This window comes from Vigna unguiculata, chromosome 7 (assembly GCF_037176805.1).
Source record: "Vigna unguiculata cultivar grain cowpea cultivar isolate G323 ecotype 2 chromosome 7, ASM3717680v1, whole genome shotgun sequence".
In the NCBI taxonomy this organism is placed as follows: domain Eukaryota; kingdom Viridiplantae; phylum Streptophyta; class Magnoliopsida; order Fabales; family Fabaceae; genus Vigna; species Vigna unguiculata.
In genome coordinates this window covers 37,235,010-37,257,682 of record NC_140798.1, presented here as the reverse complement: position 1 = coordinate 37,257,682, position 22,673 = coordinate 37,235,010, and the positions used below count along the sequence as shown (strand labels likewise).

The 22,673-nt window shown below is 32.3% G+C and overlaps 3 protein-coding genes and 1 long non-coding RNA gene across 5 annotated transcripts; 3 read left to right on the top strand and 1 right to left on the bottom strand.

Moving 5' to 3' along the window:
• Positions 1-4,840: 4,840 nt before the first annotated feature.
• LOC114189787 (uncharacterized) lies at positions 4,841-8,254 on the top strand. 2 transcript variants are annotated; one of them, XM_028078473.2, is made up of 8 exons: positions 4,841-5,125; positions 5,974-6,413; positions 6,511-6,583; positions 6,703-6,783; positions 6,879-6,942; positions 7,703-7,790; positions 7,896-7,980; positions 8,054-8,254. In XM_028078473.2, the coding sequence occupies exons 1-8, from the start codon at positions 5,057-5,059 to the stop codon at positions 8,090-8,092; spliced, it is 939 nt and encodes a 312-aa protein (XP_027934274.2). In that variant the 5' UTR covers positions 4,841-5,056; the 3' UTR covers positions 8,093-8,254. The 2 variants fall into 2 exon arrangements, with proteins under 2 accessions (XP_027934274.2, XP_085531684.1); XM_085675558.1 differs by having other exon boundaries at positions 4,933-5,125; positions 5,979-6,413.
• A 2,429-nt stretch (positions 8,255-10,683) lies between these two features.
• On the bottom strand, positions 10,684-17,826 carry LOC114191475 (uncharacterized). The gene is made up of 5 exons (XR_003605939.2): positions 17,583-17,826; positions 15,757-17,276; positions 13,635-13,805; positions 11,830-11,995; positions 10,684-11,210 (listed from the first exon to the last, which is right to left on the bottom strand). It is a non-coding gene; the product is annotated as an uncharacterized LOC114191475 (long non-coding RNA).
• On the top strand, positions 15,090-18,822 carry LOC114191474 (uncharacterized). Its single transcript, XM_028080654.2, has 5 exons — positions 15,090-15,392; positions 16,453-17,220; positions 17,822-18,007; positions 18,172-18,297; positions 18,440-18,822. The coding sequence occupies exons 1-5, from the start codon at positions 15,327-15,329 to the stop codon at positions 18,545-18,547; spliced, it is 1,254 nt and encodes a 417-aa protein (XP_027936455.1). The 5' UTR covers positions 15,090-15,326; the 3' UTR covers positions 18,548-18,822.
• A 702-nt stretch (positions 18,823-19,524) lies between these two features.
• On the top strand, positions 19,525-21,601 carry LOC114191473 (protein SLENDER RICE1-LIKE 1-like). The gene has a single exon (XM_028080653.2). The coding sequence runs from the start codon at positions 20,012-20,014 to the stop codon at positions 21,488-21,490; it is 1,479 nt and encodes a 492-aa protein (XP_027936454.1). The 5' UTR covers positions 19,525-20,011; the 3' UTR covers positions 21,491-21,601.
• Positions 21,602-22,673: the final 1,072 nt, after the last annotated feature.

Here is a 22,673-nt window from a genome sequence, read left to right as displayed (position 1 = left end):
GCAACGGGTAGAAAATGGATATTAAAAATGGATATCCGCTACCCGCGGGTATGAGTATTTTTGATACCCGCATGTTAACGGGGCAGGTACGGGTATCATAGTATCCGTACCCGTGGATGCCCGTACCCGCTAAATTTTACCTTATATATATATATATATATATATATATATATATATATATATATATATATATATATATATATATATTAGTAAACAACAATATGAGTCTTCATCTAATAATGGTGGTCAGATTCTTACCCTACAAATGAGTAAATTACTTCCATATATTGTGGAGGTATTGATGTGTCTCTAAGATTGATTATGGACCAACATGGAAGGTAATGAAATTAACACTTTTACTTAGATATTTTAATTAAGTGATTGTAAGAAATTTTTACTGAACTTCTTATGTTTTAAGGCTTTTCTAGATTAAAATTAGACAACATGAAACTTTATACAATGTTGCAAGAGGTGGACATTGATGAAGTTAGTAATTTCTTTAATATTTTATTCAAAAATAAACTACAATATAAATTGGTAGTGATTTTTTATTTGTTTGTTTTTCAAGAATCAATCGGAGAAAGGGGACTTGTTGATCTAAGCACTAATTCTGGTTAAATATTTATTTTTTAAAATATTTTTGTAAATACCCGCGGATACCCGTGGATACCCGCGGATATGAAAAAAAATAAACGGGTACCCGCATAATGGATACCCGACGGATATGAGTACGGGTACGGGTACGGGACAAATATTTATCCAGCAAGTAAGATACGGGAGAGCTACTACCCGTACCCTACCCGCCCCGTTGACATCCCTAAGTGCAGGAAATAAAAGTTGATTAACCAAATTTCTCTGCACTGACGAACTGGAACAAGGCGCTACGATAGGGCTTTGTTATTCTCATCGCCAATTAAGTTTACCTCTCTTTTATCATAGTTAATTCTTTTTAATCAGGAATGACAACGGTTAAGTCGAACATGAATAATGTTTATCTATTATTCGATTGGTAAAAAAATTATCCATTATTATTGTATTTATTTATCGGATACCTATTTAATTTTGTTTTATAAAATTTTTGACCTTAAAACATAAATGAAAAAATTATCACAATTATTTTAGTGAAAATTGGACCTGCATTACTGGTTTTAATAACTTATTTTAGGGAAAAAATTACCATAATTATTTTAGTGAAATTTGAACCTGCATTATTGGTTTTAATAACTTATTTTAGGAGTGATATTGTGGGTTGACTTGTCCTATTTAGGCCAGCAAAATGTGGATTGGGTTTACCCGTCTCATGTTGAAAATGCAGAGTAAAAAATTTGGTCTATTCTACATAAGTTTTGGCTTACAAGCTCGTGGATCAACCTTTTTTTTAAAATAAAATTAAAGAAAAATCTAATGGTAAAACTTTTGATGTTCAACAAATTGATAAACTTTAACAAGTTCACAAAATTAAGCAAAGACTTTGGAAGTTAAGACTTTGAAAAGTTGGATGATAAATTAACAATTCAACTTTTCATCATATTTATATTCGTACTTTAACATATAGAATGTATTTTTCAAATCTGAACACATTCAAGAATACATAACATTATTTTTCATTAATACAAAAATTTGAAATATTCATATGTAGAAGTTTAGAAAAAAAGAAAAAAAACTAGTATACGGGAGTGCAATTATTTTTTGTTATGTGAGTCGTGGACCAACCTGTACAGACCACATATTATGTGGATTAGTGAACTCAATATTTTAGACTGTCATTTGTTTTTTTTTGCGAACCTACAAGTTGGTACATTAAACCTAACCCACATTGTCATTAGCTTATCTTAACTACTAAACCATCCTTAACTACTATAGATTGTACTTCTCTAGTATGATATATATGCAATTAGTTTTAAATGAAAATTGTACACGTGTACATTATCTACTTCTAAAAAATAAATTTATATTTATTATGTATCAGTATTATTAACGGTCTTAATAGATTATACGGTCATAAGTTAATTGATAATTTAAAATGTGATACATTTATACAATTACTTCTTATCTATAATATTATATAAAGATAATTTTTTTTTTTTATTTTTTTTTTCTAAATTTACCTCAAAATAATTATAATTTAAATTTAACTATTTTCTCTAAATATAAATGAAAATTATCTACAAAATAAATAAAAAACTATCAATAATTAAATTGTAAAAATTATTTATATTTTTTCATAATTGAAATTTGATTATATTATATTATTATAAAAAAAGTTAACACATATACATAATACATTTGTTTTCGCTAGTAAATTTTGAAAATGTATAATATAAATATGAATTTTAGTGATGAAAATTGTGAATCAGCAGCAGTAGATCTTGACACTAGTGCTAATAATATTATTGATAAACCAATAATGGTAATACTCTTAATATATTAGTGGTTGGAAATAAATATATATTATTATTACTAGCGTAAACACAGGCACAATCTGTGTGTACGCATTTTTTAAATTGTATTAATAATTGATGATATTGTAATGTTATTAAGTTAATAAATAAAATAAAAGTATATTTATAAAAAGTAAAGTAAAATGTATAGAGAAGATATGAGATAAATAACTGTTGATGAATAGTAGGAGAAGAAAAAAAAAGGAGATAAGTAAATAGTTTTATAAAAACTTGTAATAGTAACAGTTAATTTTAAAAAATTTAATAAATAATTAAATTGTCAAGGGTAAAGTTGAAATTATGAAATGTAGACACAAAAGAGGAAATTTCCTTTATATATAGTTATAAATTAGCATCGAAGGGAGGAGATTGAGATATAGGGTTATTGATTTACGTATAGGAGATTGAGATATAGGGTTATTGATTTATTTATATACTCTATTGATTTATTTATATTCTGATTTTAATAATTTATATTCATTAGAGATCATTATACCTATTGTTATATACTAGTATACTAACAGTGTTAATAATAGTAATAATATGGTAAAAAATTTTATTCGGTAGTAATTTAACATATATATATATATATATATATAACTATATATAAAGGGGATTCCCTCTTTTGTGTCCATATTTCATAATTCCAATTTTACCCTTTACAATTTAATTATTTATTAAATTTTTAAAAATTAACGGTTAATTTTACAAGTTTTTATAAAACTATTTATTTATCTCCTTTTTCTTTTTTCTCATACTATTCATCAACAATTATTTTTTTCATATTTTCTTCATACATTTTACTTTAATTTTTATAAATATACTTTTATTTTGTTCATTAACTTAATAACATTACAATATCATCAATTATTAATATAATTCGAAAAATGCGTACATGCAGGCGCGATAGCGCCTGTGTTTACACTAGTATAACAATAAAGATGATTCTCTCTTTTGTGTCCATATTTCATAATACCAATTTTACCCTTTATAATATAATTATTTATTATTTTTTAAAATTAATGGTTATTTTTTACCTATTTTCTATAAAAAAATTTATCTTATTTTTTTTATAATAATCTATAACAATATATAAAGGGGATTCCCCTTTTTGTGTCTATTTTTCAAAATACCGATTTTACCCCTTTAAATATAATAATTTATTAAATTTTTAAAAATTGACCGTTACTTCTACAAACTTTTTATAAAATCAGATGTTTCTATTTTTTCTCTTCTTCTTTATTTATCAATGGATATTCTTTTATTTGTTATGATATATTTCACTTTATTTTTAATAAATATAATTTTAATATATATATATATATATATATATATATATATATTAACTTAATAACATTATAATATTATCACCTATTAATATAATATCACGCATATTTAAAAAATGTATATACACATACACGATAGCGCTAGTAAATAATAAAGAGGATTCCCTCTTTTGTGTCCACATTTCATAATACCAATTCTACCCTTTATAATATAATTATTTATTATTTTTTAAAATTAATGGTTATTTTTTACCTATTTTCTATAAAATTTTTTATCTTATTTTTTTATTCATCAACAATTAACTTTTCTATTCATTTCACTTTATTTTTATCATTTCACTTCATTTTTAATAAATATAAATATAAATATAAATTTATTTTATATATTATCACCTACTAAAATACTATCATTCATCTATAACAATATATAAAGGGAATTCATCTTTTTGTGTCCACTTCTCATTTTCCAATTTTACCTTTAATTATATTTTAAAATTTATTTATTTTATAATTATTTTTTATCCGTTATTTTTAAATCTTTTTTATTTTGACCGTTATTTCAAAAACCTTATTTTATTTAATAACTATTTTACAATTTGTTATATATGTTTTAAAAATAAATATTATTGATCTTATAAAAATTAAAAATTGCGGATACACATACATGACAGTGCCTGTGTGTGTGTTTGTTAATATATATATATATATATATATATATATATATATATATATATTAATTAAAAAGGTGCATTAATTTATTGGTTCATATGGTCACGCCATCAACGTGTTGTGTCTTATATTAGTAATTTTGTCATATATTAAGAATATACAAATATAAATGAAAACCCTATGATCAATTAGCATAATTAGCATTATATAAATATACATAAGTTTTTAAAGAGCTTCATTTATATATATTAGGAGCAATATAATGTTGTTAAAAAATCGAGAAGACAGAATAAAAACAACTATTAGAAAAACAAAAACAGAAAAATAAAGAGGAAAAGCATGAAAATGTTGAAGAGATCGGTGAAATTAACAGAATTGAGAAGATTAATATTAATTTAACGTTGTTTGGTGACGTAAATAAAATCTTTGTCCCGTCAACCAATCAATCTTGCTTAATTTACGTTTTGGGCTTCTTTTCACCTCTTTGTTTGTTGTCGTGTTCTGTCACCACCGACTCATACTCCTGTCGTTCCCAATTCCTAATTCCTCATTCCCAATTCCCAATTCCCAATTCCCAATTCTCATTCTTTACAACACCATACAAACCCTTTATTTTTCATCACATTTCATGGAATCGCATTCATAATTCGCCTCTTCAAAATGCATTCTTTCAGAGACAAAGTGACGCAGAAGTTCTCTCATCTCTTTCCCAACTCCTCCTCGTCCCAGGTATTCTTTTTTCATGATCTGCATTTGCTTATTTGTTATCGTGCATGTCATTCTCGATTAAATAAAAATCTGAGCTTGGTGTGGTGGGCACTCTTATTTTGTCCTTGAACACAAGCTTTGATCGTCTTTGCCCTCGATCTTCAATCTGATTTATGTGTGTGAATAAATCTGAATCTGGGTTAAGTTGGCTTAATTATTTTTCATCACGGTTTTGAGTTTTCCGACAAATGCGCCGAAGATACATGGTAGAGAAGGAAGAAAAGGCAATCGTGTTGCTTCATTTCGTTAATAAGCTGAATATTGTTTTCAATTTGAATTGTAATCGAGTATATGGGTTTTTTACTGTTTTCTATTCACATGAAGAATTATGTTTTATGGCCTGTGTACATTACTAACAGTTAGTATTATTCTGTTATCTGTCTTTGGTAGCATGTATTATATATGTGGTATGGCCGTGAGTTCTGTTTGACTGGCTGCGAGTGTTGTAGAATATAGATTCGGCTTTTGGGCTATTCGTTATTTTGTTGGGGTGGGTAGAAAATGAACCAGGAAAATGATTCCTTCTCTTCTTCTATCTGTCTTATATCATGAAGGGATTGAATTTTCAGGTGGATAGCAAACTTTATTTGGAGTAGGTTTACTTTATTTAAAAATTTAGGTGCATCACCAGGTTTAATATATTTTTTTTTCCTCAAATGTCCTATGTCACTGCTTTATGCTTCCAGTACAAATGCCATGCATTATAGTAACATTGTACTAATTTGTTCTACTTATCCCAGTTGGAAAAATAACCCCTTACCTTGCTTTATTTATCTTTTATATTTGAAATGAGGTTTTTATTTGTGCAGAATAGTCCTTATTCTCAAGAGGATAAACCCGCGTCTTCATATTTATCTTACATTATCCCTTCGATCAGCTTTGATAGTTCCAATACAAGCAAGTATCAAAATGAGAGTAAATCACCTTCTGCTGGATATAATTATGAGAATTTTGACTATCAGGATGTTCCATCTGATAATTATGTTGACTGTAGTCCCATGTACAGTAATATGGACTCAGTGAAAGATGGTAATGACAATAATACTAACGAGGACCATACCTCTAGAAGGAGCAGTAGCAGTTCTGAGGTTTTTGAGGAAGCAAATGAGATGCAAACGCCAAAGACTTCAAAGAAGTCTCGACTCAATCTTAGTGATGAATCTACTTTTATATCTCCTGAATTGTATGAATTTTTGGAAATATGCCTCCCTAATATAGTGAAAGGACGCCAATGGGTCTTACTATATAGGTAACTTTTCTCAGTAGGGTTTTGTTTTTTGTATTGAAAGTAATTTGCCATTGCTTTGAAATATTGATTCAACATTTGTTCTTTATATTAAGGGCAGTACGTTAAAACATGGCGTATCACTTCGAACACTTATTCGCAAGAGTGCTGAGCTTTCGTGTCCCGGTTTGCTGGTATGTCAACCTTTCAGAACTATTTTCCAGTCGTGGTGTACACATAATATTTCATCTACATATCAAGGTGTGGTTCTTTTGTTAACAATGAATTATTGTCTATCATGCAAAACGATTAGATCGTGGGAGATATGCAAGGTGCTGTTTTTGGAGGGTTGCTAGAATGTCCCTTGAAACCTACAGCAAAGCGAAAATATCAAGTATGTCAACTCTCTTTTTTCATGGATAATGCTTCTTTGTGAAGGAACTTTTTTCATCTTGAAGTGTGATTTTATTTTGTATACTGTGGTGACAGGGAACGAATGAAACTTTTGTCTTTACAACTGTATATGGTCAGCCAAGGTTGTTTCTACCTACTGGTAAGGATTCTCATCATTTTAATGCATAATTTTTGGTAGGAATTTTGATGGAACTTGGGAAAATGTTTTAAATTGATGCATTGTCCGACTGGTGAACAAACGGACAAGTTCGTATCAGCTAGAGTGACACTTACATGTGTTGGTTAAATATCTTAACTTAATGTTGTATTGCAGTCATCAATATTCAGCAGGACCTGGATTTTATAACGTGGAAGTATGTAAGCTTGATATAGGAATAATCTTTTTGTTAGAAAAAACTGGCTCATTGTCACCTCTTGAATGTCTTCTTTTAGTTTAAGTTGCAATTGAGAAAGGTTTGGGATCAATGGAATCATTGGGTCTTCTTTAATACGTATTGTAAATATGACTATTCACCGTACTTCAGATCATTGCAGAATTAGTATTTTACAAATATGAACTCTTTACAGATAATCACATACTTTTACGATCATAAAAAAACCTTTTGAATTGTTTCTTTAGAAAAAGTTGTTTTCCCACGAGAATATCAATATGTTTTAATCATTTTGACCATTGCACTTATAAGGATTTTCAGTTTACATATATAACGAAAGGAAGAAACGATAATTTATCAAGACAATAAGAAATGTTAGATGTTCTGGTGTCTGAAGTTTTTAGAACCATTTGGAGTCCTTACTACTTTACTCTATTTCTATAATAAGAACAATAAATTATCTTTGTTCACGGTATAAAGTTCTCAACTTTTATTATTTCTCTGAACTTGTGTTAATTGTATGTGCAGGTGTCAACCGATACTACTGCATGTGTATGAACGATTTACTTGCACTTGGTGGTGGGGGTAGTTATGCTTTATGCTTAGAAGAGGATTTGTAAGTATTTAATAATGTCGCTTAGTTTTGTTCCAGTACATTTAATTTGTCATTGAAGTAGCTCTATTGGATTCTCTTATTGAATGCATCCTTTTGGTTGAAAAGGTTATCTGGTACTAGTGGACCAAGTGAAACATTTGGAAACTCGTGTCTTGCTCACAGTCCAGAGTTTCAGTTGAAGAATGTCGAGGTAATACACTACTTCCACATTTCTTTATTTGTTAATGTAGAATCATCATTCACTATATCTCTATTATGTGCAGTTGTGGGGTTTTGCGCATGCTTCCCCTTTTCAAGGCTAAGGTGCTTGTTTGATGTCCAAAAGAAGCTTTTCTCTCTTCTACTTTTCTTCTCTGTTTGGATGTAGTTTAGTTTAGCCTTGAACTATTTATCAATTTGATGTTCCTACTCTATTCTCTGACATGTTCCAAATTCTTTTAGTAATGTATTGTTGCTTGAAATTCCATTTTTTTTAAAGTTTGGGTTTGTGAAAGCGAAATGGTGTGCACACAAGGTTGTGTAGTAGAATATTCTACATGCAAATATATGCATTAACTATAGAAGGCCAGGTATACAACATGAGAAGTTTGTACCTCAGTTCAGTACCCACAAATATAACACTGGTTTTACAATTTGATTTGACAAACTAAACAAATTAGAGACAAGTCCTTTGGTGATGGTTTAAAGCAGTGCCACTACGCTCTCAGATGTATTCAAAAAGAACAAGGATGTCTATTGGTGGAAACTGGTTGGCCACATGACAGAACGTATCTACAACTATGTAATTTAATTGACTTTGGTTCATGTCTTCTAAACCTTGATTGAGTGTATTAAAATATAATTACTCGTGTTTGATCTGTTTATGATGTAATCTTTTTCCTGTCTATTAACAATGAGCTTTTTGAAAAACTTTTCCCTGATTACGGTTAAATTATATTTGAACAGTTATATTAAATCTCTGGCCTTCAATTTAATTTGGGTGGTTAATGCTGGTATGCCATTATTCAAAAGCAAAGTTCCAACGGTCAAGGTTGTATTTGACTCGTACTGAAATCACCTTTTTTTTTTCTTCTTTGTCATACGACATGCTTGGTTCTTTTAGTTGAAACGACTTTCCATTCAACACATTGATTATGTGAACAAACGAAGTTTACTTCAACAAGTTCTTTTTATAGTTACATGGTCAAAATTGTCATCGCATATGTAATAAGGAAGTTTGAGCTTGATGCAAATGGTTAAAATTTATTATTAAAAAATTATTCTATGTATTGATAGGATACGAGTAATAGGATAGGTAGAATAGGGCAGATAGGATACGAGTAATAGGATAGGTAGAATATGAGTAGTAACTTTCATATATCATATTTAAAAATGCATTCATTATTGTTTTCATATGAATGATTGTGATAATCTATCTGATTTTTATAGATGTTTCTATGTTTCGTTTACTGTTTCCTCACTCATGATACAAGCCATCTCAATATCTATGCCTTTGCACAACAGGTTTGAATTACATGAAAGAATGTAGTACCGAAAGCGTCTAACTTCCACTAATATATGATAAGCAAATGATATTTTACTTGACGATGTTATAATATCCAAATTTCGTAGAGAACAATCCGTTCTTCACCTATATCTACTACACTAGGACATTACTCTTAATGTTACATGAGAACTTCTATTAACTATGTAAAAAAAGGTTATCTGAGATTGCAAGGAAATAAAATAGTAAAACTATTAGAATATTACAAGTGATGTTTTTAATTGGTTTTATCTAAAAATAATTTTCTAATTATTATGAACTAAATAAAGCAAATAATTTTTTAATTAAAAATTGTAACCATCCTTAGAAATTAATCAATCATAACATAACATAGTCTAGACAAATTAATTATTTGAGTTTTGATTTTTTTCTTTGTTGAAAAATTTTCAAATACGTGATATGTGGATAATAAGATATTCATATGATTTATTTTCATAGATGTAATATATTAGTTAATCAATTTTATAATTATTGTATAAATTTTAACACTTTAATCTCATACATATGTTTTTCTACTTACTATGAAATTTTGTATTTAATATATATTTTTGTACATATTATATGTTAAATATTTAATTTTTAAAATAAATATTATTATTTATTTTGACTACATTATAAATAATGTTAACGCAAATATTTATTTTGAATAAATATTTATTTTGAATGATTGAACTTGAGGAGTGATACAATAAATTAGAGTAGTCACAATATTTTTAATTGTGATGAATTTTTATTCACAAAAATATTCTTACGTGATTATTTAGTATTTAGGATCAAATATTGAATTTTATTTTTCAAATTTCTCACAAAAATTGAGTAAAATGATATTTTACTCGAAAATGTTATAGTACTCAAATTTGTTAATGCTACACGAGAACTTCTCTTAACTATATAAAAGAAAGTTAACTGAGAGGGCAAGGGAATAAAATAATGAAGCTATTAGAATATTACAAGTGATGATATTTTTCATTTGGTTTTATCTAAAACTAATATTCTAAAATTATTATGAACCAGATCACATCACATAAATAAAATTTTAATTAAAAATTATGATGATCCTTAGACATTCATCAATTAGAATAATACGAATTCTCGACAAATTAATACCTTTATATATACTTACTAACTGAAAGTTTTTTTCCTTTCTTAATCTAAGAGGTAAACTTCTCCTAATTTTTTCAAGGTAACAAAAAGTATTGATGAGTATACTTTTGAACAGTTTAATTAGTTTTCAAGGTAACTGTTTTTTTAATAAAAGGTTATATGTTAAAAACGTTACTAAAATTACTTAAAAGTGTTTTTCGTGACAGAGACGACATATCTATAGAGACAACATTGTAAATATGTTATTAATGTAAAGCTTTATACAAATAAAGTGCAAGAGAACATTGTAGGTACCATTAACAATAAAATACTAAATCAAAATCATAAACAATATCAATAATTTGTTCTAAACACAACATGCACGCTTATCATCAATCCAAATCGCAAAAAAATTATGAATAACCTTGATCTAACCGTCCTTTAACCAATAATGACCTTTCTCCGACAATGCCGACCAAATCACAGTTGCAATGTTGGGTTCACTATTTGAAAAATTAAGAGAATTGACAAAATTATCAACAGGAAACCGTTGGTATTTTACATCTCAAGACAGAGGAGAGAAGGATGATCAAAATCAAGACGAAGTTAGATGGGAAAAAAGAGAAGAGATAAAAGCTTTTATTGAAAAAAACAATGTAAAAATGCTCCTCTATGTCATTGTGAGATAAACAAAAAGTATTACCTCTAACGCCCACCTGTGATGAACTAAGACTAACCCGTTCAAAGCAAGCTGATATTCCTCCTTTGATTGCTTTATGTTGTTTCCAGTTAGCCTGTTCAGTAGAAAATCACCATAAACGACATTAACAGTGCGTAAATCTATTGCAACTTGCAAGTAAAGGAAACACCATTCAAAAGAATGCATGAAACTCATTCTCACATCCTTATTTTCTTGTGAGAAATTTCATGTAAAATTAAGAAAAAGATAGAATGAATTCAAACAAGATTTCAAGGCTGGCAATAAAATAGAGAAACATGAATTCAACTTCAATCATTAATTTTGCATATCATTGTAGTGCTTCTTATAAATATATGATACTATTACCTTTCTGAAAGCACCTGAAATAATATATTTCAGGCAGTTATGAACTGTTAAGTAAAATTTCCACTTCCATATGAGATCAATATTTTCAAACCATGGCTGATTTATTTTAAAGCTATATCGATTGATATTGGTCCAATAGTGTTAAATACCATTTTATACTTTACTCCACTGACAAGGATTGTAGCATTGCCTAAACAAGAATCTGTACTACAAATATCGAAGATGTTAGCACTAACTGCATTAGATGACCATAGATCATCAATAAGTCAAAAGTATAAATAAAAAGTACTCTCAAATATCTTCATAAAGTTTGCCAATTTGTTTCTATAAGGTAATAGAATTAATACCTCCTTCCTGTGAAAAATGCCAACAGCAAGTGCTGCTGATGCATTTGTTTCATTGAACACATCAGAAAAGTTTGCAGGATCACCAACACCGCTACTTGCAATCACAGGATACTTACAGCGTCTGATCTCAAGTTAATTAAATCTACATCAAATCCTTTCCCTTGACCTGAAAAACATTGAAAAAAATTAGAATAAAAGTAACAATTTATAAGTATATAGTCAAATTACACCCAAAGTCTTCTATTTTTTCCAACAGAAAATGGTTTATTAGAGGAAAAGAATGGAAAGTACAAATAATAGGAGAATAAGAGATACAAAAATAACAAAATTTAGACATAAAGAACAAGAAATAACTAATTAATGAAACAAGACCCCTATCTCTTTTATATAAGAAATAAGAAATAGCAACTCACTCAAAACAACATTAAAAATGAATAAAGGCCATAGCTATACCAATAATTAATATCCATAACAAGTTTAGGGGGTCAAGGTAAAGGACATGTATCTTATTTTTAGTCCCTCAAATTTTGAAAGATTGAACTAGTAATGAGTCATGAAAATCGTGAATTTAAGAGAACATAATGGTGGTGGGAAGGCCTTTCAAAAACTCAGACACAAACGGTTCATTTTCTCCCATCTAAAATACCAATACCAATCACTGTGTCAAGGGATTATCTCGTACTCTCGTACTGAAGTTTATGCATAAGAGTGTGAGGGATTATCCCATCTACTCAAGTCATATGCAAGGTTGTATAATAAAATGGCTACACTTTGTGGAGAGAAAAACTTGCAGCCAATTACTTGAGTGATCACAAATTTACAAACTTAGGCTTGCACAGAAACAAATAACAAGTAAAGAGGTTAGCTTAGATTAAGATCATATTCTACCAAACCATGATTTGTATCATAATAAATAACATGCTACCAAAAGTAAGAAAACTTCAAAGTAGGAAAAATAACCTGAGAATTCCAGGATGGGTCTCATGCATGAACTCAACAACTTATTCACAACAGTTTTAAGGAATTTTCACTGATCTCTTAAAAATCCTGGATACTAGCCCACTACATACATACAAAAAAGAAAAATTTTCATGAATGGAGTACTTTTTTTTCTCCATCTACACAGCTGTTATTATTAATATCATAATTAGAAGAATACTACGAAACATTAATGTCTCATGACAACAAAAAATGAGTGAAATGCTTCAATATATAGTTGATGAAACGAGAAAAAACATCACATTGATAAAAAAAGGGTGAAAGGGTGAAGTTTCGGACATTATTATCAAATACCAACATTTCCTGCCAATAGAAACAAACGGGTATAAAAGATGAAGCATTGTGGTGGAATAAGTTTTGTAGACTATTTTCAAACATCTTCAAATAGAAAGCATTTTCAGTGGATACCAAGAGACATGTAACATGTACACTGAATGGTGACACGACACGACCTCTCGTACTGTTAAACTGTTAAACGAGAAAACAAAATTCTTGCACTATGAAGCTTAATAAATGGCTAAAAAAACTTTTGCCTTCCAAAACACCGTCAACTCAACCAAATAATCCAGTCCAGCAAAACCAGAGGCAGAGAAAAAACATTTTCATACTTACGTTTTAGTATTTTGCCCCTCACATCCCTATCCCTTCCCACTAGAACACTTCTGATGTAGGGAGCGTTCACACATTATTTATTTATTTATTTTTTTCAAAAAAAAATAGTGCAATAGTAAAAACATTAAACCCAAAAAAAGAAAAACAATATTTGAGAAACCTACACAAATCGAATCGATTACCTATCTCTCTACCTTTAAAATCCAAAACATTTTCACCACACACGAGACTCTGAACCTCGACATTCTCATGCAAACCACTTTCCTTTTTGTTTTTGTGCGCGCTGTGCTTACAGCGTCGTCTTCCCAAGCGAGTCTGAGCCTGGCAGGTTTAGGGAGTGGAGATTGAGGAAGTGTTTGTTCCGCCTGATTGAAGAGTCAGGTCTAGGAGATTCAGTGTCATTCTATAAGTTGATAAAAAAGAGAACTAAATAAACTTATGTTTGTGTAAAGATGAATATATGATACAGTGATAAATATATGATATAATATATATATATATATATATATATATATAAATTAATGGTAACATTTTTTATTTTAATATTTAAAAGCATTATAATCTAATTATAATAGACAATATTATAACTTATGTAACTACTAGTTACAAAAATACAAATATAATAATGACATTTATTTGAAAAGATTTACAGTATAATTATTAATATAATTTAATAGTTTATAATAACATCTATTCAAAATATAACTTAATATAATTTACAATAATATTTATCTAAAAATTGTTATTATAATTTATAAACTTATTCTACAGTAACATTTTTATTAGTTATAATAAAAAAATGTTACTAAAGTAAAAAAAATGTATTTATAATAACATCTATTCAAAATATAACTTTATATAATTTATAATAATATTTATCTAAAAGTTGTTATTCTAATTTATAAACTTATTTTATATTGGCATTTTTGTTAGTTATAATAAAAGAATGTTACTAAAGTAGAAAAAAAATATTGATTTATGGTAACGTTTTTAAAATAATGTTACAATAAAATTGATAATATATTTTATAGTAAATTTTTTAAGAAAATGTAGATATAATATATGTACGGTAACATATTAACATTTATAATAAATGCTAGTAAGAAAATAAATGTGACTGTAGCTAACAAATGTTGTAGTACTATGCCAAACCCCATACCTAACTATACCATGGTTGTTTGCGAATTTATGTTAAATTTGGTATATAGATGTGTGTAAAATGTAGGCAATTAATGAGGCATTCTGTAATGGTGAGCAAGAGGTGTTATGATGATTGTCCCATTAGTTGGTATTAGACATTGAAGTGGAGAGAAGAGAAAGAACAGAACATGTGGAACAGAACATTGACAGGCATGGAATGTTTGAACAAACTAACAATGCAATGCACATGAGGTGGTAGATATGTTATATGATTTGAATGCAATGATAATGGTAAGATTAAAAATGATAAATAGAATAATAGAAAAAAATACAAAGAAAGAGAGTGTGGAAAAGGGAATAGGTCAACAGAAAATCCAAGTGAGGAAAGGAGTGAATGAATGGGCGAGCGTGTGTCTCGTGTTGACGCCAGGGTGACGCCTAAAGGGACAACCCAATGGCCCTATATATCAACATAACTAATTCTTTCAGTCTTTGACACCCTCATACTCTCCATCATCCTAGCTAACTAACCACTCATCACATAACTTCCCCCTCTTTCTCTCCCTCTTCCCTATGGGCTCTCCCTCTGCACTCTCCTACACACGTGTCTCATCACAACACAATTTTCCGACATCATAGTACAATTATATATATACCATCTCTCTCCACATATACTTTTTTGTCTACATTTTCTATTTTCTTAACTTTCTGGGCTGGCTTCATTGCCTCTTGCCAGGGGATACACCATGTTGCAGGATGTTTTTGATCAGCCACTGCCACCAAAGGCCGAACCGCAACAGCAACTCCCCATTGTAAACACATCAATCATATCATCGCTTCTTTCTTTCTTTCTCTTTGTTGCAACTTTCATATGATATCTACAATCCATTATTTCTCAAATTCCTTCTTTTTTCTATCCAATATTATATAGTTGGGGAGCATAATGCTTATTAACAAGCAATAAGAAAAAAAAAAAATAGAGATTCCGTAAGAATTATTAGGCTTTATCTTTTTGTAATATTATCCTATCAAATCTCAGACAATACAATTCACCAATATGTCATTTTCTGAGGGCAACATCGTAAACTGCAAAGTGATAACTATTTCTGCATGATTTGCAGTGTGATAGCCATTTAAACGTAGCTTTCAATTATTGTGGAATACACAAATACATACCTGCCTGTGCTTGTCCATTTGCCAATGTTGATATTCTTATTCAGTGTGAGAGGAAGAGGGGATTTAAGAAACAGTTCACATCCCCATTAAATCAGTTTCCATACGTCGAACAAACACAACGTAGCATGGGATGAGGTTCCGTCTTTGTTACAAACATAAATGTAACATTGTCCCATTAAGGCATAAATGCCCATCCTTTTCATGTTACAAAAGAAACAACTCTCATGTAGAACTTATTATCTGCACATGACCAAATATAAACACAACTGACTAGATGGCACAACCAACTAAATCTATATTTGGAGTTCTTCATCGTAGGGTATTATACATGATATATTTAATTTATTTCTAGACAGAGTGATGATGAACATACCTGATGCTTGGACGCGTGTTACTTACTCAATTCAGAATGCTCACTATTTGATGAAGACATGCATTAAACCAAAGTTTAGACTGATTCTAACAAGAGAATATTATCCTTTTGAAAGTTTAGACTCTGATAATTATACGATTGATCTCAATTCCTCCTTTGTTGATAGAAACGAGTCTGATAAGATCACATAACCGTCCCATAAGGTGTAGAATCAGTCTTCTAACTGTTTATAAAAGGGTATATTTAAATGTTGTTATCAATGTATTTAGCAGTTTCTTTTGGTAGTCATGATGCTTAGATTGTATTTACATCACTTTCTGCAGGAAGAAATTTCAAGCCCTTTTAGCGCTCGACTTTTCGACTTTTATAACGCTGAACTTTTCTCAGAGGCTCTGCCAAATTCTGAGGTTACTTCCAGCTCAAACTGTTGCTATGAGGAGAACTCCTCGTATGCCACAACAAACAAATCTTTAACTGTAGATGTAGAAAATAAATTGAATAGCAATAGCAACACAGTCACCACGCCAACTAGCACTACCACCACCACCAACAACAACACAACCAACAGTAGTAACCTGTCTATTATCTTTGATGACCCCCAAGAAGATATGGAAAATGACATCTCTGCCTCCATAGACTTCTCACTATCTCCATCTTTCAATGTTCCTCCATTTCTCCCAGTCACATCCCAGCAAGAACAGTTTGATTTCTCTTCTGTGCAGCCTCAGGTCCAATTACCAGCATTTTCGGTTGTGGAGGGCTTCTCTCAGTATCCCACTGACCCCGTTGCACCTCCACTTATGGGGGCTCCATTACCTTCTGTATTTGAAGAGGATTGCATATCTTCTGTTCCTTCTTATGTGCCTCTCAACCCTTCATCTCCTTGCACTTATCTCAGTCCTGGCATGCCACCATACATGCCTACAGGCCCCCTTACTACTGCCTTATCAACTGATAGTTCTGGATATTTTGGTGGAAACATTCTTCTTGGTTCTGAACTTCAGACACAAGAATTGGAATACCAAGGAGAAAATGGAAGAATGTATTGTACAGATTCAATGCAGCGGGTGTTTAACCCTCCGGACCTTCAGGTATGTATGATTTTCAAACTATTTTAGTTAAATTCTCCGTCATTGCATTTTGTTAACTGTCATCCAAATAAAAAGTGTTCAGTGCTCAGAAATTACAGAAAAAGAAGTCAATTGTCCAAGATTTTTTATTTATTTATTTTTAATGCTAAGTTGCTTTTATAAGCTTGCTCTTTCAGGTTTCTAGTCTGAAAGGTCGCAGCAGTAAGGTTCTTGACAATAAAGAGGGGTTTTACAGGAGGTGAAAAGTTTGCGAACCATAATGGCCCAAAAATTTCTAAGAAGCTGTATGCCCCGTAGAATATATGCCCATATCCATCAAAACAGTAGCCAGCATATCAACCACTTTATAATCTCATTCTCACCTTTATAAAGTAGCATAAAATCTGAGCTAGTTAGTAGCGCGAGTCAGAATGGAATGGCAACTTTCCACAAAAATTGATAACAAGCAGCACCACCATCAGTAAAGACCCACTTCATAAGTGACTCTTTTAGCATATCGCTTTCCAGAACCTCTAACCAAGTTAATGATAGTTTGTGATGACCAATTTCCCTTTGCGCTGAGCAAGAAAGTAACTGATTTTGTTTGTAATTTATTTCCTAGGCACTTGGTACTGAGAGTCAGCAACTAGTTCCCGGGGGTGGTAGTTCTACCACTCTAACACCTGAAATCTCTAACTTAGAGGACTCCTCATTCAAGGTTGGAAAACTTTCTGTTGAGCAAAGGAAAGAAAAGATCAATAGATACATGAAGAAAAGAAATGAAAGAAACTTCAGCAAGAAAATTAAGGTACACTCAAGTTCCTTCCCCTCTTCAAAACAGCCTCATCATCAAACAAAATTAAAATCTCATGATGTTACGTTAGCATATATATGCAAAAGGTACTCCTTGCTTATAAACCACTTCATATTGCATACTTCCAAGTTCAACTAACGATGCAACCAAATGTGCAGTATGCCTGCCGCAAAACTCTGGCAGATAGCCGACCTCGGGTTCGAGGAAGGTTTGCAAAGAATGATGACTTTGGAGAAACCAATAGAACTACTAGTAGCAATCATGAAGATGATGACGAAGAAGAAGTAAGATTTCCAAGGCTCATTGATTTATTAAACAACACTTAAGAGGGCTCTTTTCATTCAACCAGCCCGAGTTAAAATCAAGAGAATCTTTTTCATTTGTACCTTCTCAATTATTTGTTGATGTAGTTTTTTAAACCTGCAGGTAGTTGTGAAGGATGAAGACGATATGGTTGATTCCTCAGATATTTTTGCTCATATCAGTGGAGTGAACTCCTTCAAATGCAACTATTCCATCCAGTCCTGGATTTGACTTAATAGTTTGAGCAGTATACCTACATTTAGCTTCTGTAGATTTTTTCATGGCCACATACCACCCCACATTTCTCCTATCTGGTTTTGATGGATGAGGAAACTGAATAATTGGGGTCCTAATACTATACAATAAGTGAATCAAGAACATATAGAAAAAACTGTATACATTTTTTGCAGACATTACCTTTCTTTTTACTTGAGTGTACTAAGAACCACATGATGTATTAACTAAAAATTTTAATTGTCTCCCTGTACTACTGGAGTTCATTTGTACTTTCTTTTATAATAGTGAGGAACTAGTGTTGGCTACTTTGAAGGGCCTTAAGCCAAACCTTTAATTAGTTTTGTTACTTGCTTTGAATCTGTTTATCTCTGGTTGATAAATTAAAAAACAGAAAAAGGTATCCTCTTAATATTCATTTGATTGATTAGATTGATTAACCATAATATAAACGTTTTAAGTAATAAGCCTAACAGTTACAGCACACTAAAACAGTTCAATAGGTTAGAAATATATATATATATATATATATATATATATATATATATATATATATATATATATATATATATATATATATATATATATATATATATATATATATATATATATATATATATATATATATATATATATATATTAGTAAAGCATAGCATTCAATTCCCTTGTATGGACCCAAAAAAATAGTAATAAATGAAACAGAATCTGACCAATCCAACTTTTTAATACAAATATATTAATTATAGTATTTCGTATAAATAAATCATAAAGAGAGAACAATTATATTATATTACATTTTATAGTAAATAAATTTATAGAAATAAATATCACATTATACAAAAGACTGTGTATCAAATTCTTATACCTTTATAAAATAAATACAGGGAATCCAATTTTAAAGTGTAGAGTGATGCAAATGAATCTAGAGTTATACCCGGTTAGCAAGCAATGCAGCATAGTAATGATGAAAGGGTATCAGCTGTTTATGTTGGCCTGAATAACCCTCCCAAATCCAAAGACGAGAGTGGGAAGGGCAGAGCAGAGCATGTAGGGCAGGTTGGCACCTTTAGGGTACTAAAAATCGAGGGCACGTTACCGCGACATTAGGGGTACCTTTTAAAAAAGGGCAGAAATTATATTAGCAGTAGTATCTATCAATTTGATGCATTAGTACCGCGGATAGCTACTCAACACAAACTAGTAACGCATCATCCTCATACATTATACAAGGCAGCTTCTCCGTCAATTTCCTCACACATCCCTTTCTCCCTTTCTCTTTCACTCTCTCTCTCTCTCTCTCTCTCTCTCCTTTTCCCTCCCTCTTTTTCATCACTCACTTTTCACTCTCCTCCTCACTGAATAACTTAAATCTCTCCCCCATGTCAACAAAACCTGATTCATCCAGTACCAAATTGAATTTTTAATTAATTAAATTCCTTTGTTTTGCTTTCATCTTTCAAAATGAACGGCAGTTCCAGCGAAAGCAAGACCAGGGAGATGGACGGGCAGCTGGCGGGGCTGGGCTACAAAGTCCGCTCATCGGAGCTCTGTCAAGTGGCTGAGAATATGGAGCGTTTAGAGAACGCCATCAACACTGTCAACTCATCCAGGGACATTTCTCAAGTAGTCTCCGATGCACTCCTCTACGATCCCTCCAACATAGGTTTAGGTTCCTGGGTCGACACGCTTCTCTCCGAGCTCGACCAAACCGTGACGGTGTCGTTGCCCTACGATCTATCTTCGGACCTACCCGATTTGCCCACGGATCCGAACCGCCAACTGGGGATGGTAACCACCGTCGAAGAAGACTCCGGGATAAGACTCGTTCACACGCTCATCACGTGTGCGGATTCCGTGCAACGTGGCGACCTCGCATTCGCGGGCTCCCTCATCGAGAGCATGCAGGCACTGCTGGCTCACGTGAACACCTCCTGCGGCATCGGGAAGGTCGCCGGCTACTTCATCGACGCCTTGCGCCGCCGAATCTCATCTCCGCAGAGCGCAGCGTTCCCAACCTCCCCCTACGAGAACGACGTTCTCTACCACCACTACTACGAGGCCTGCCCCTACCTCAAGTTCGCGCACTTCACTGCGAACCAGGCGATCCTGGAAGCGTTCAACGGCCACGACTGCGTCCACGTCATCGATTTCAACCTGATGCAGGGGCTCCAGTGGCCGGCTCTCATACAAGCGCTAGCACTCCGCCCGGGAGGTCCGCCGTCGCTGAGGCTCACCGGCGTGGGAACTCCCTCGCCGGACGAGCGAGACACACTGCGCGAGATCGGCGCAAGGCTGGCGGAGCTGGCGCACTCGGTGAACGTGCGGTTCACCTTCCGCGGAGTGGCAGCGTGGCGGCTGGAGGACGTGAAGCCGTGGATGCTGCAGGTGAGTCCGAAGGAGGCGGTGGCAGTGAACTCGATCATGCAGCTACACCGCGTGCTTGGTTCGGGAATCGATGCGGTTCTAGGCTGGATCCGAAGTCTAAACCCTAAGATCGTGACGGTTGTGGAGCAGGAAGCGAACCACAACGGGGAAGGGTTTCTGGAGCGGTTCACGGAGGCTCTGCACTACTACTCCACCGTGTTCGACTCGCTGGAAGCGTGTTCGGTGGAGCCGGACAAGGGTCTCGCCGAGATGTACCTGCAGAGGGAGATTTGCAACGTGGTGTGCTGTGAGGGACCGGCGCGACTGGAGCGGCACGAGCCGCTGGCGAAATGGAGGGAGCGGCTGGCTAAAGCCGGGTTCAGGCCCTTGCATTTGGGTTCGAACGCTTACAAACAAGCCAGCATGCTGTTGACTCTGTTCTCAGCCGAGGGTTACTGCGTGGAAGAGAATCAAGGGTGTTTGACTCTGGGTTGGCATAGCCGGCCCCTGATTGCGGCTTCGGCTTGGCAAGCTGCGCCGCTAAGAGAGGGTGAAACGGTGCGTTTCCAGCGCTGATTGATGAGGAGTGGATGTAACAGAAAAGAGTTGTTTATTTATTCTAGTTACTACTACTAGTAAACACAAAAGAGTGGTGAAAATAATGTATATTTTTGTATTTTTCTTTCATTTTCCTCTCAATTTTCCCACACACGTGACTCGTCTTTTCTCTTTTTGTTCAAAACCCAACCAAACTTTTTTTCTCCATTTCGGGTCAATTGAGTGATCCCTCACCCTAATCACTTCCTTTCATTATGGATATTTGCGTGTTAGTGCTCAATCCTCAACACCTAATTTCATTTCCTCTTAATGAGTTTAAGATTAATCAGTAAGGTTTAAATCCGTTTAACCAAAACATTGAATATTTTTCCACTTCAAACATTTTTCTCCAAATCTAAATGTTTTACTTTGTATGGGACCACTCTCCCAACACACATCAATCTCCAATGCTTCAAATTCCTTCACATTTTGTGTCACGCTCAATTATTCAAGTATGGCGGGCCACTCCAGTCAACCTGAACTATGTTAGTTTTTTTTTTTTTTTCTTTTATGCTCATTTATCATCCTTTTTTTTCTTAACAATAATCACTAGGATTTTTTTTCGTTTTTCTCAATTTCTGTCACTGGTGTTCCTTCTCTGATGAGGACAAGTAATCAAGATTATACAGCAACACTAATGAAGAAGATATGGAAAATTACAAAAAGATAATCTCATAAATTACTTTTTATAAACATGTAGCTATTTTGGAAAGCAATTTATGTAACTATGTTTTAGCGCGCACTTCAGAAAATAAAAATTGGAAAGTAGTTCTGTGTACCGTTAAAAGAAGTCACACAATACAAAATACCTTTCCATGCACGTTGTCGCGTATAGGATTCATGAAAATACACACAACTAACATAAATAAGTTTGATTTAACATATCATATTCAAAGTAGAAAATGAAAATATGATAAAAAAAAACTATTACATTTTCTATAGAGAAGAAAACCGAGGAGACAAATTAGACAAAGAGTTTACAAATTAATGGAGTGGAGTTGTAAAAATAGAGTTAAGACCAAGAAGCAAAAAGGGGATCTAAATGATACAGAAGATGAATAGAGTTTAAAGAGAATAAGAGTTTTTAATTTTTTTTGTTGTTGTAAAAGAACAGGGAAAGGGGACATAAATGGTGATTTGGTAAGTGTAGAGAGGAAAAATT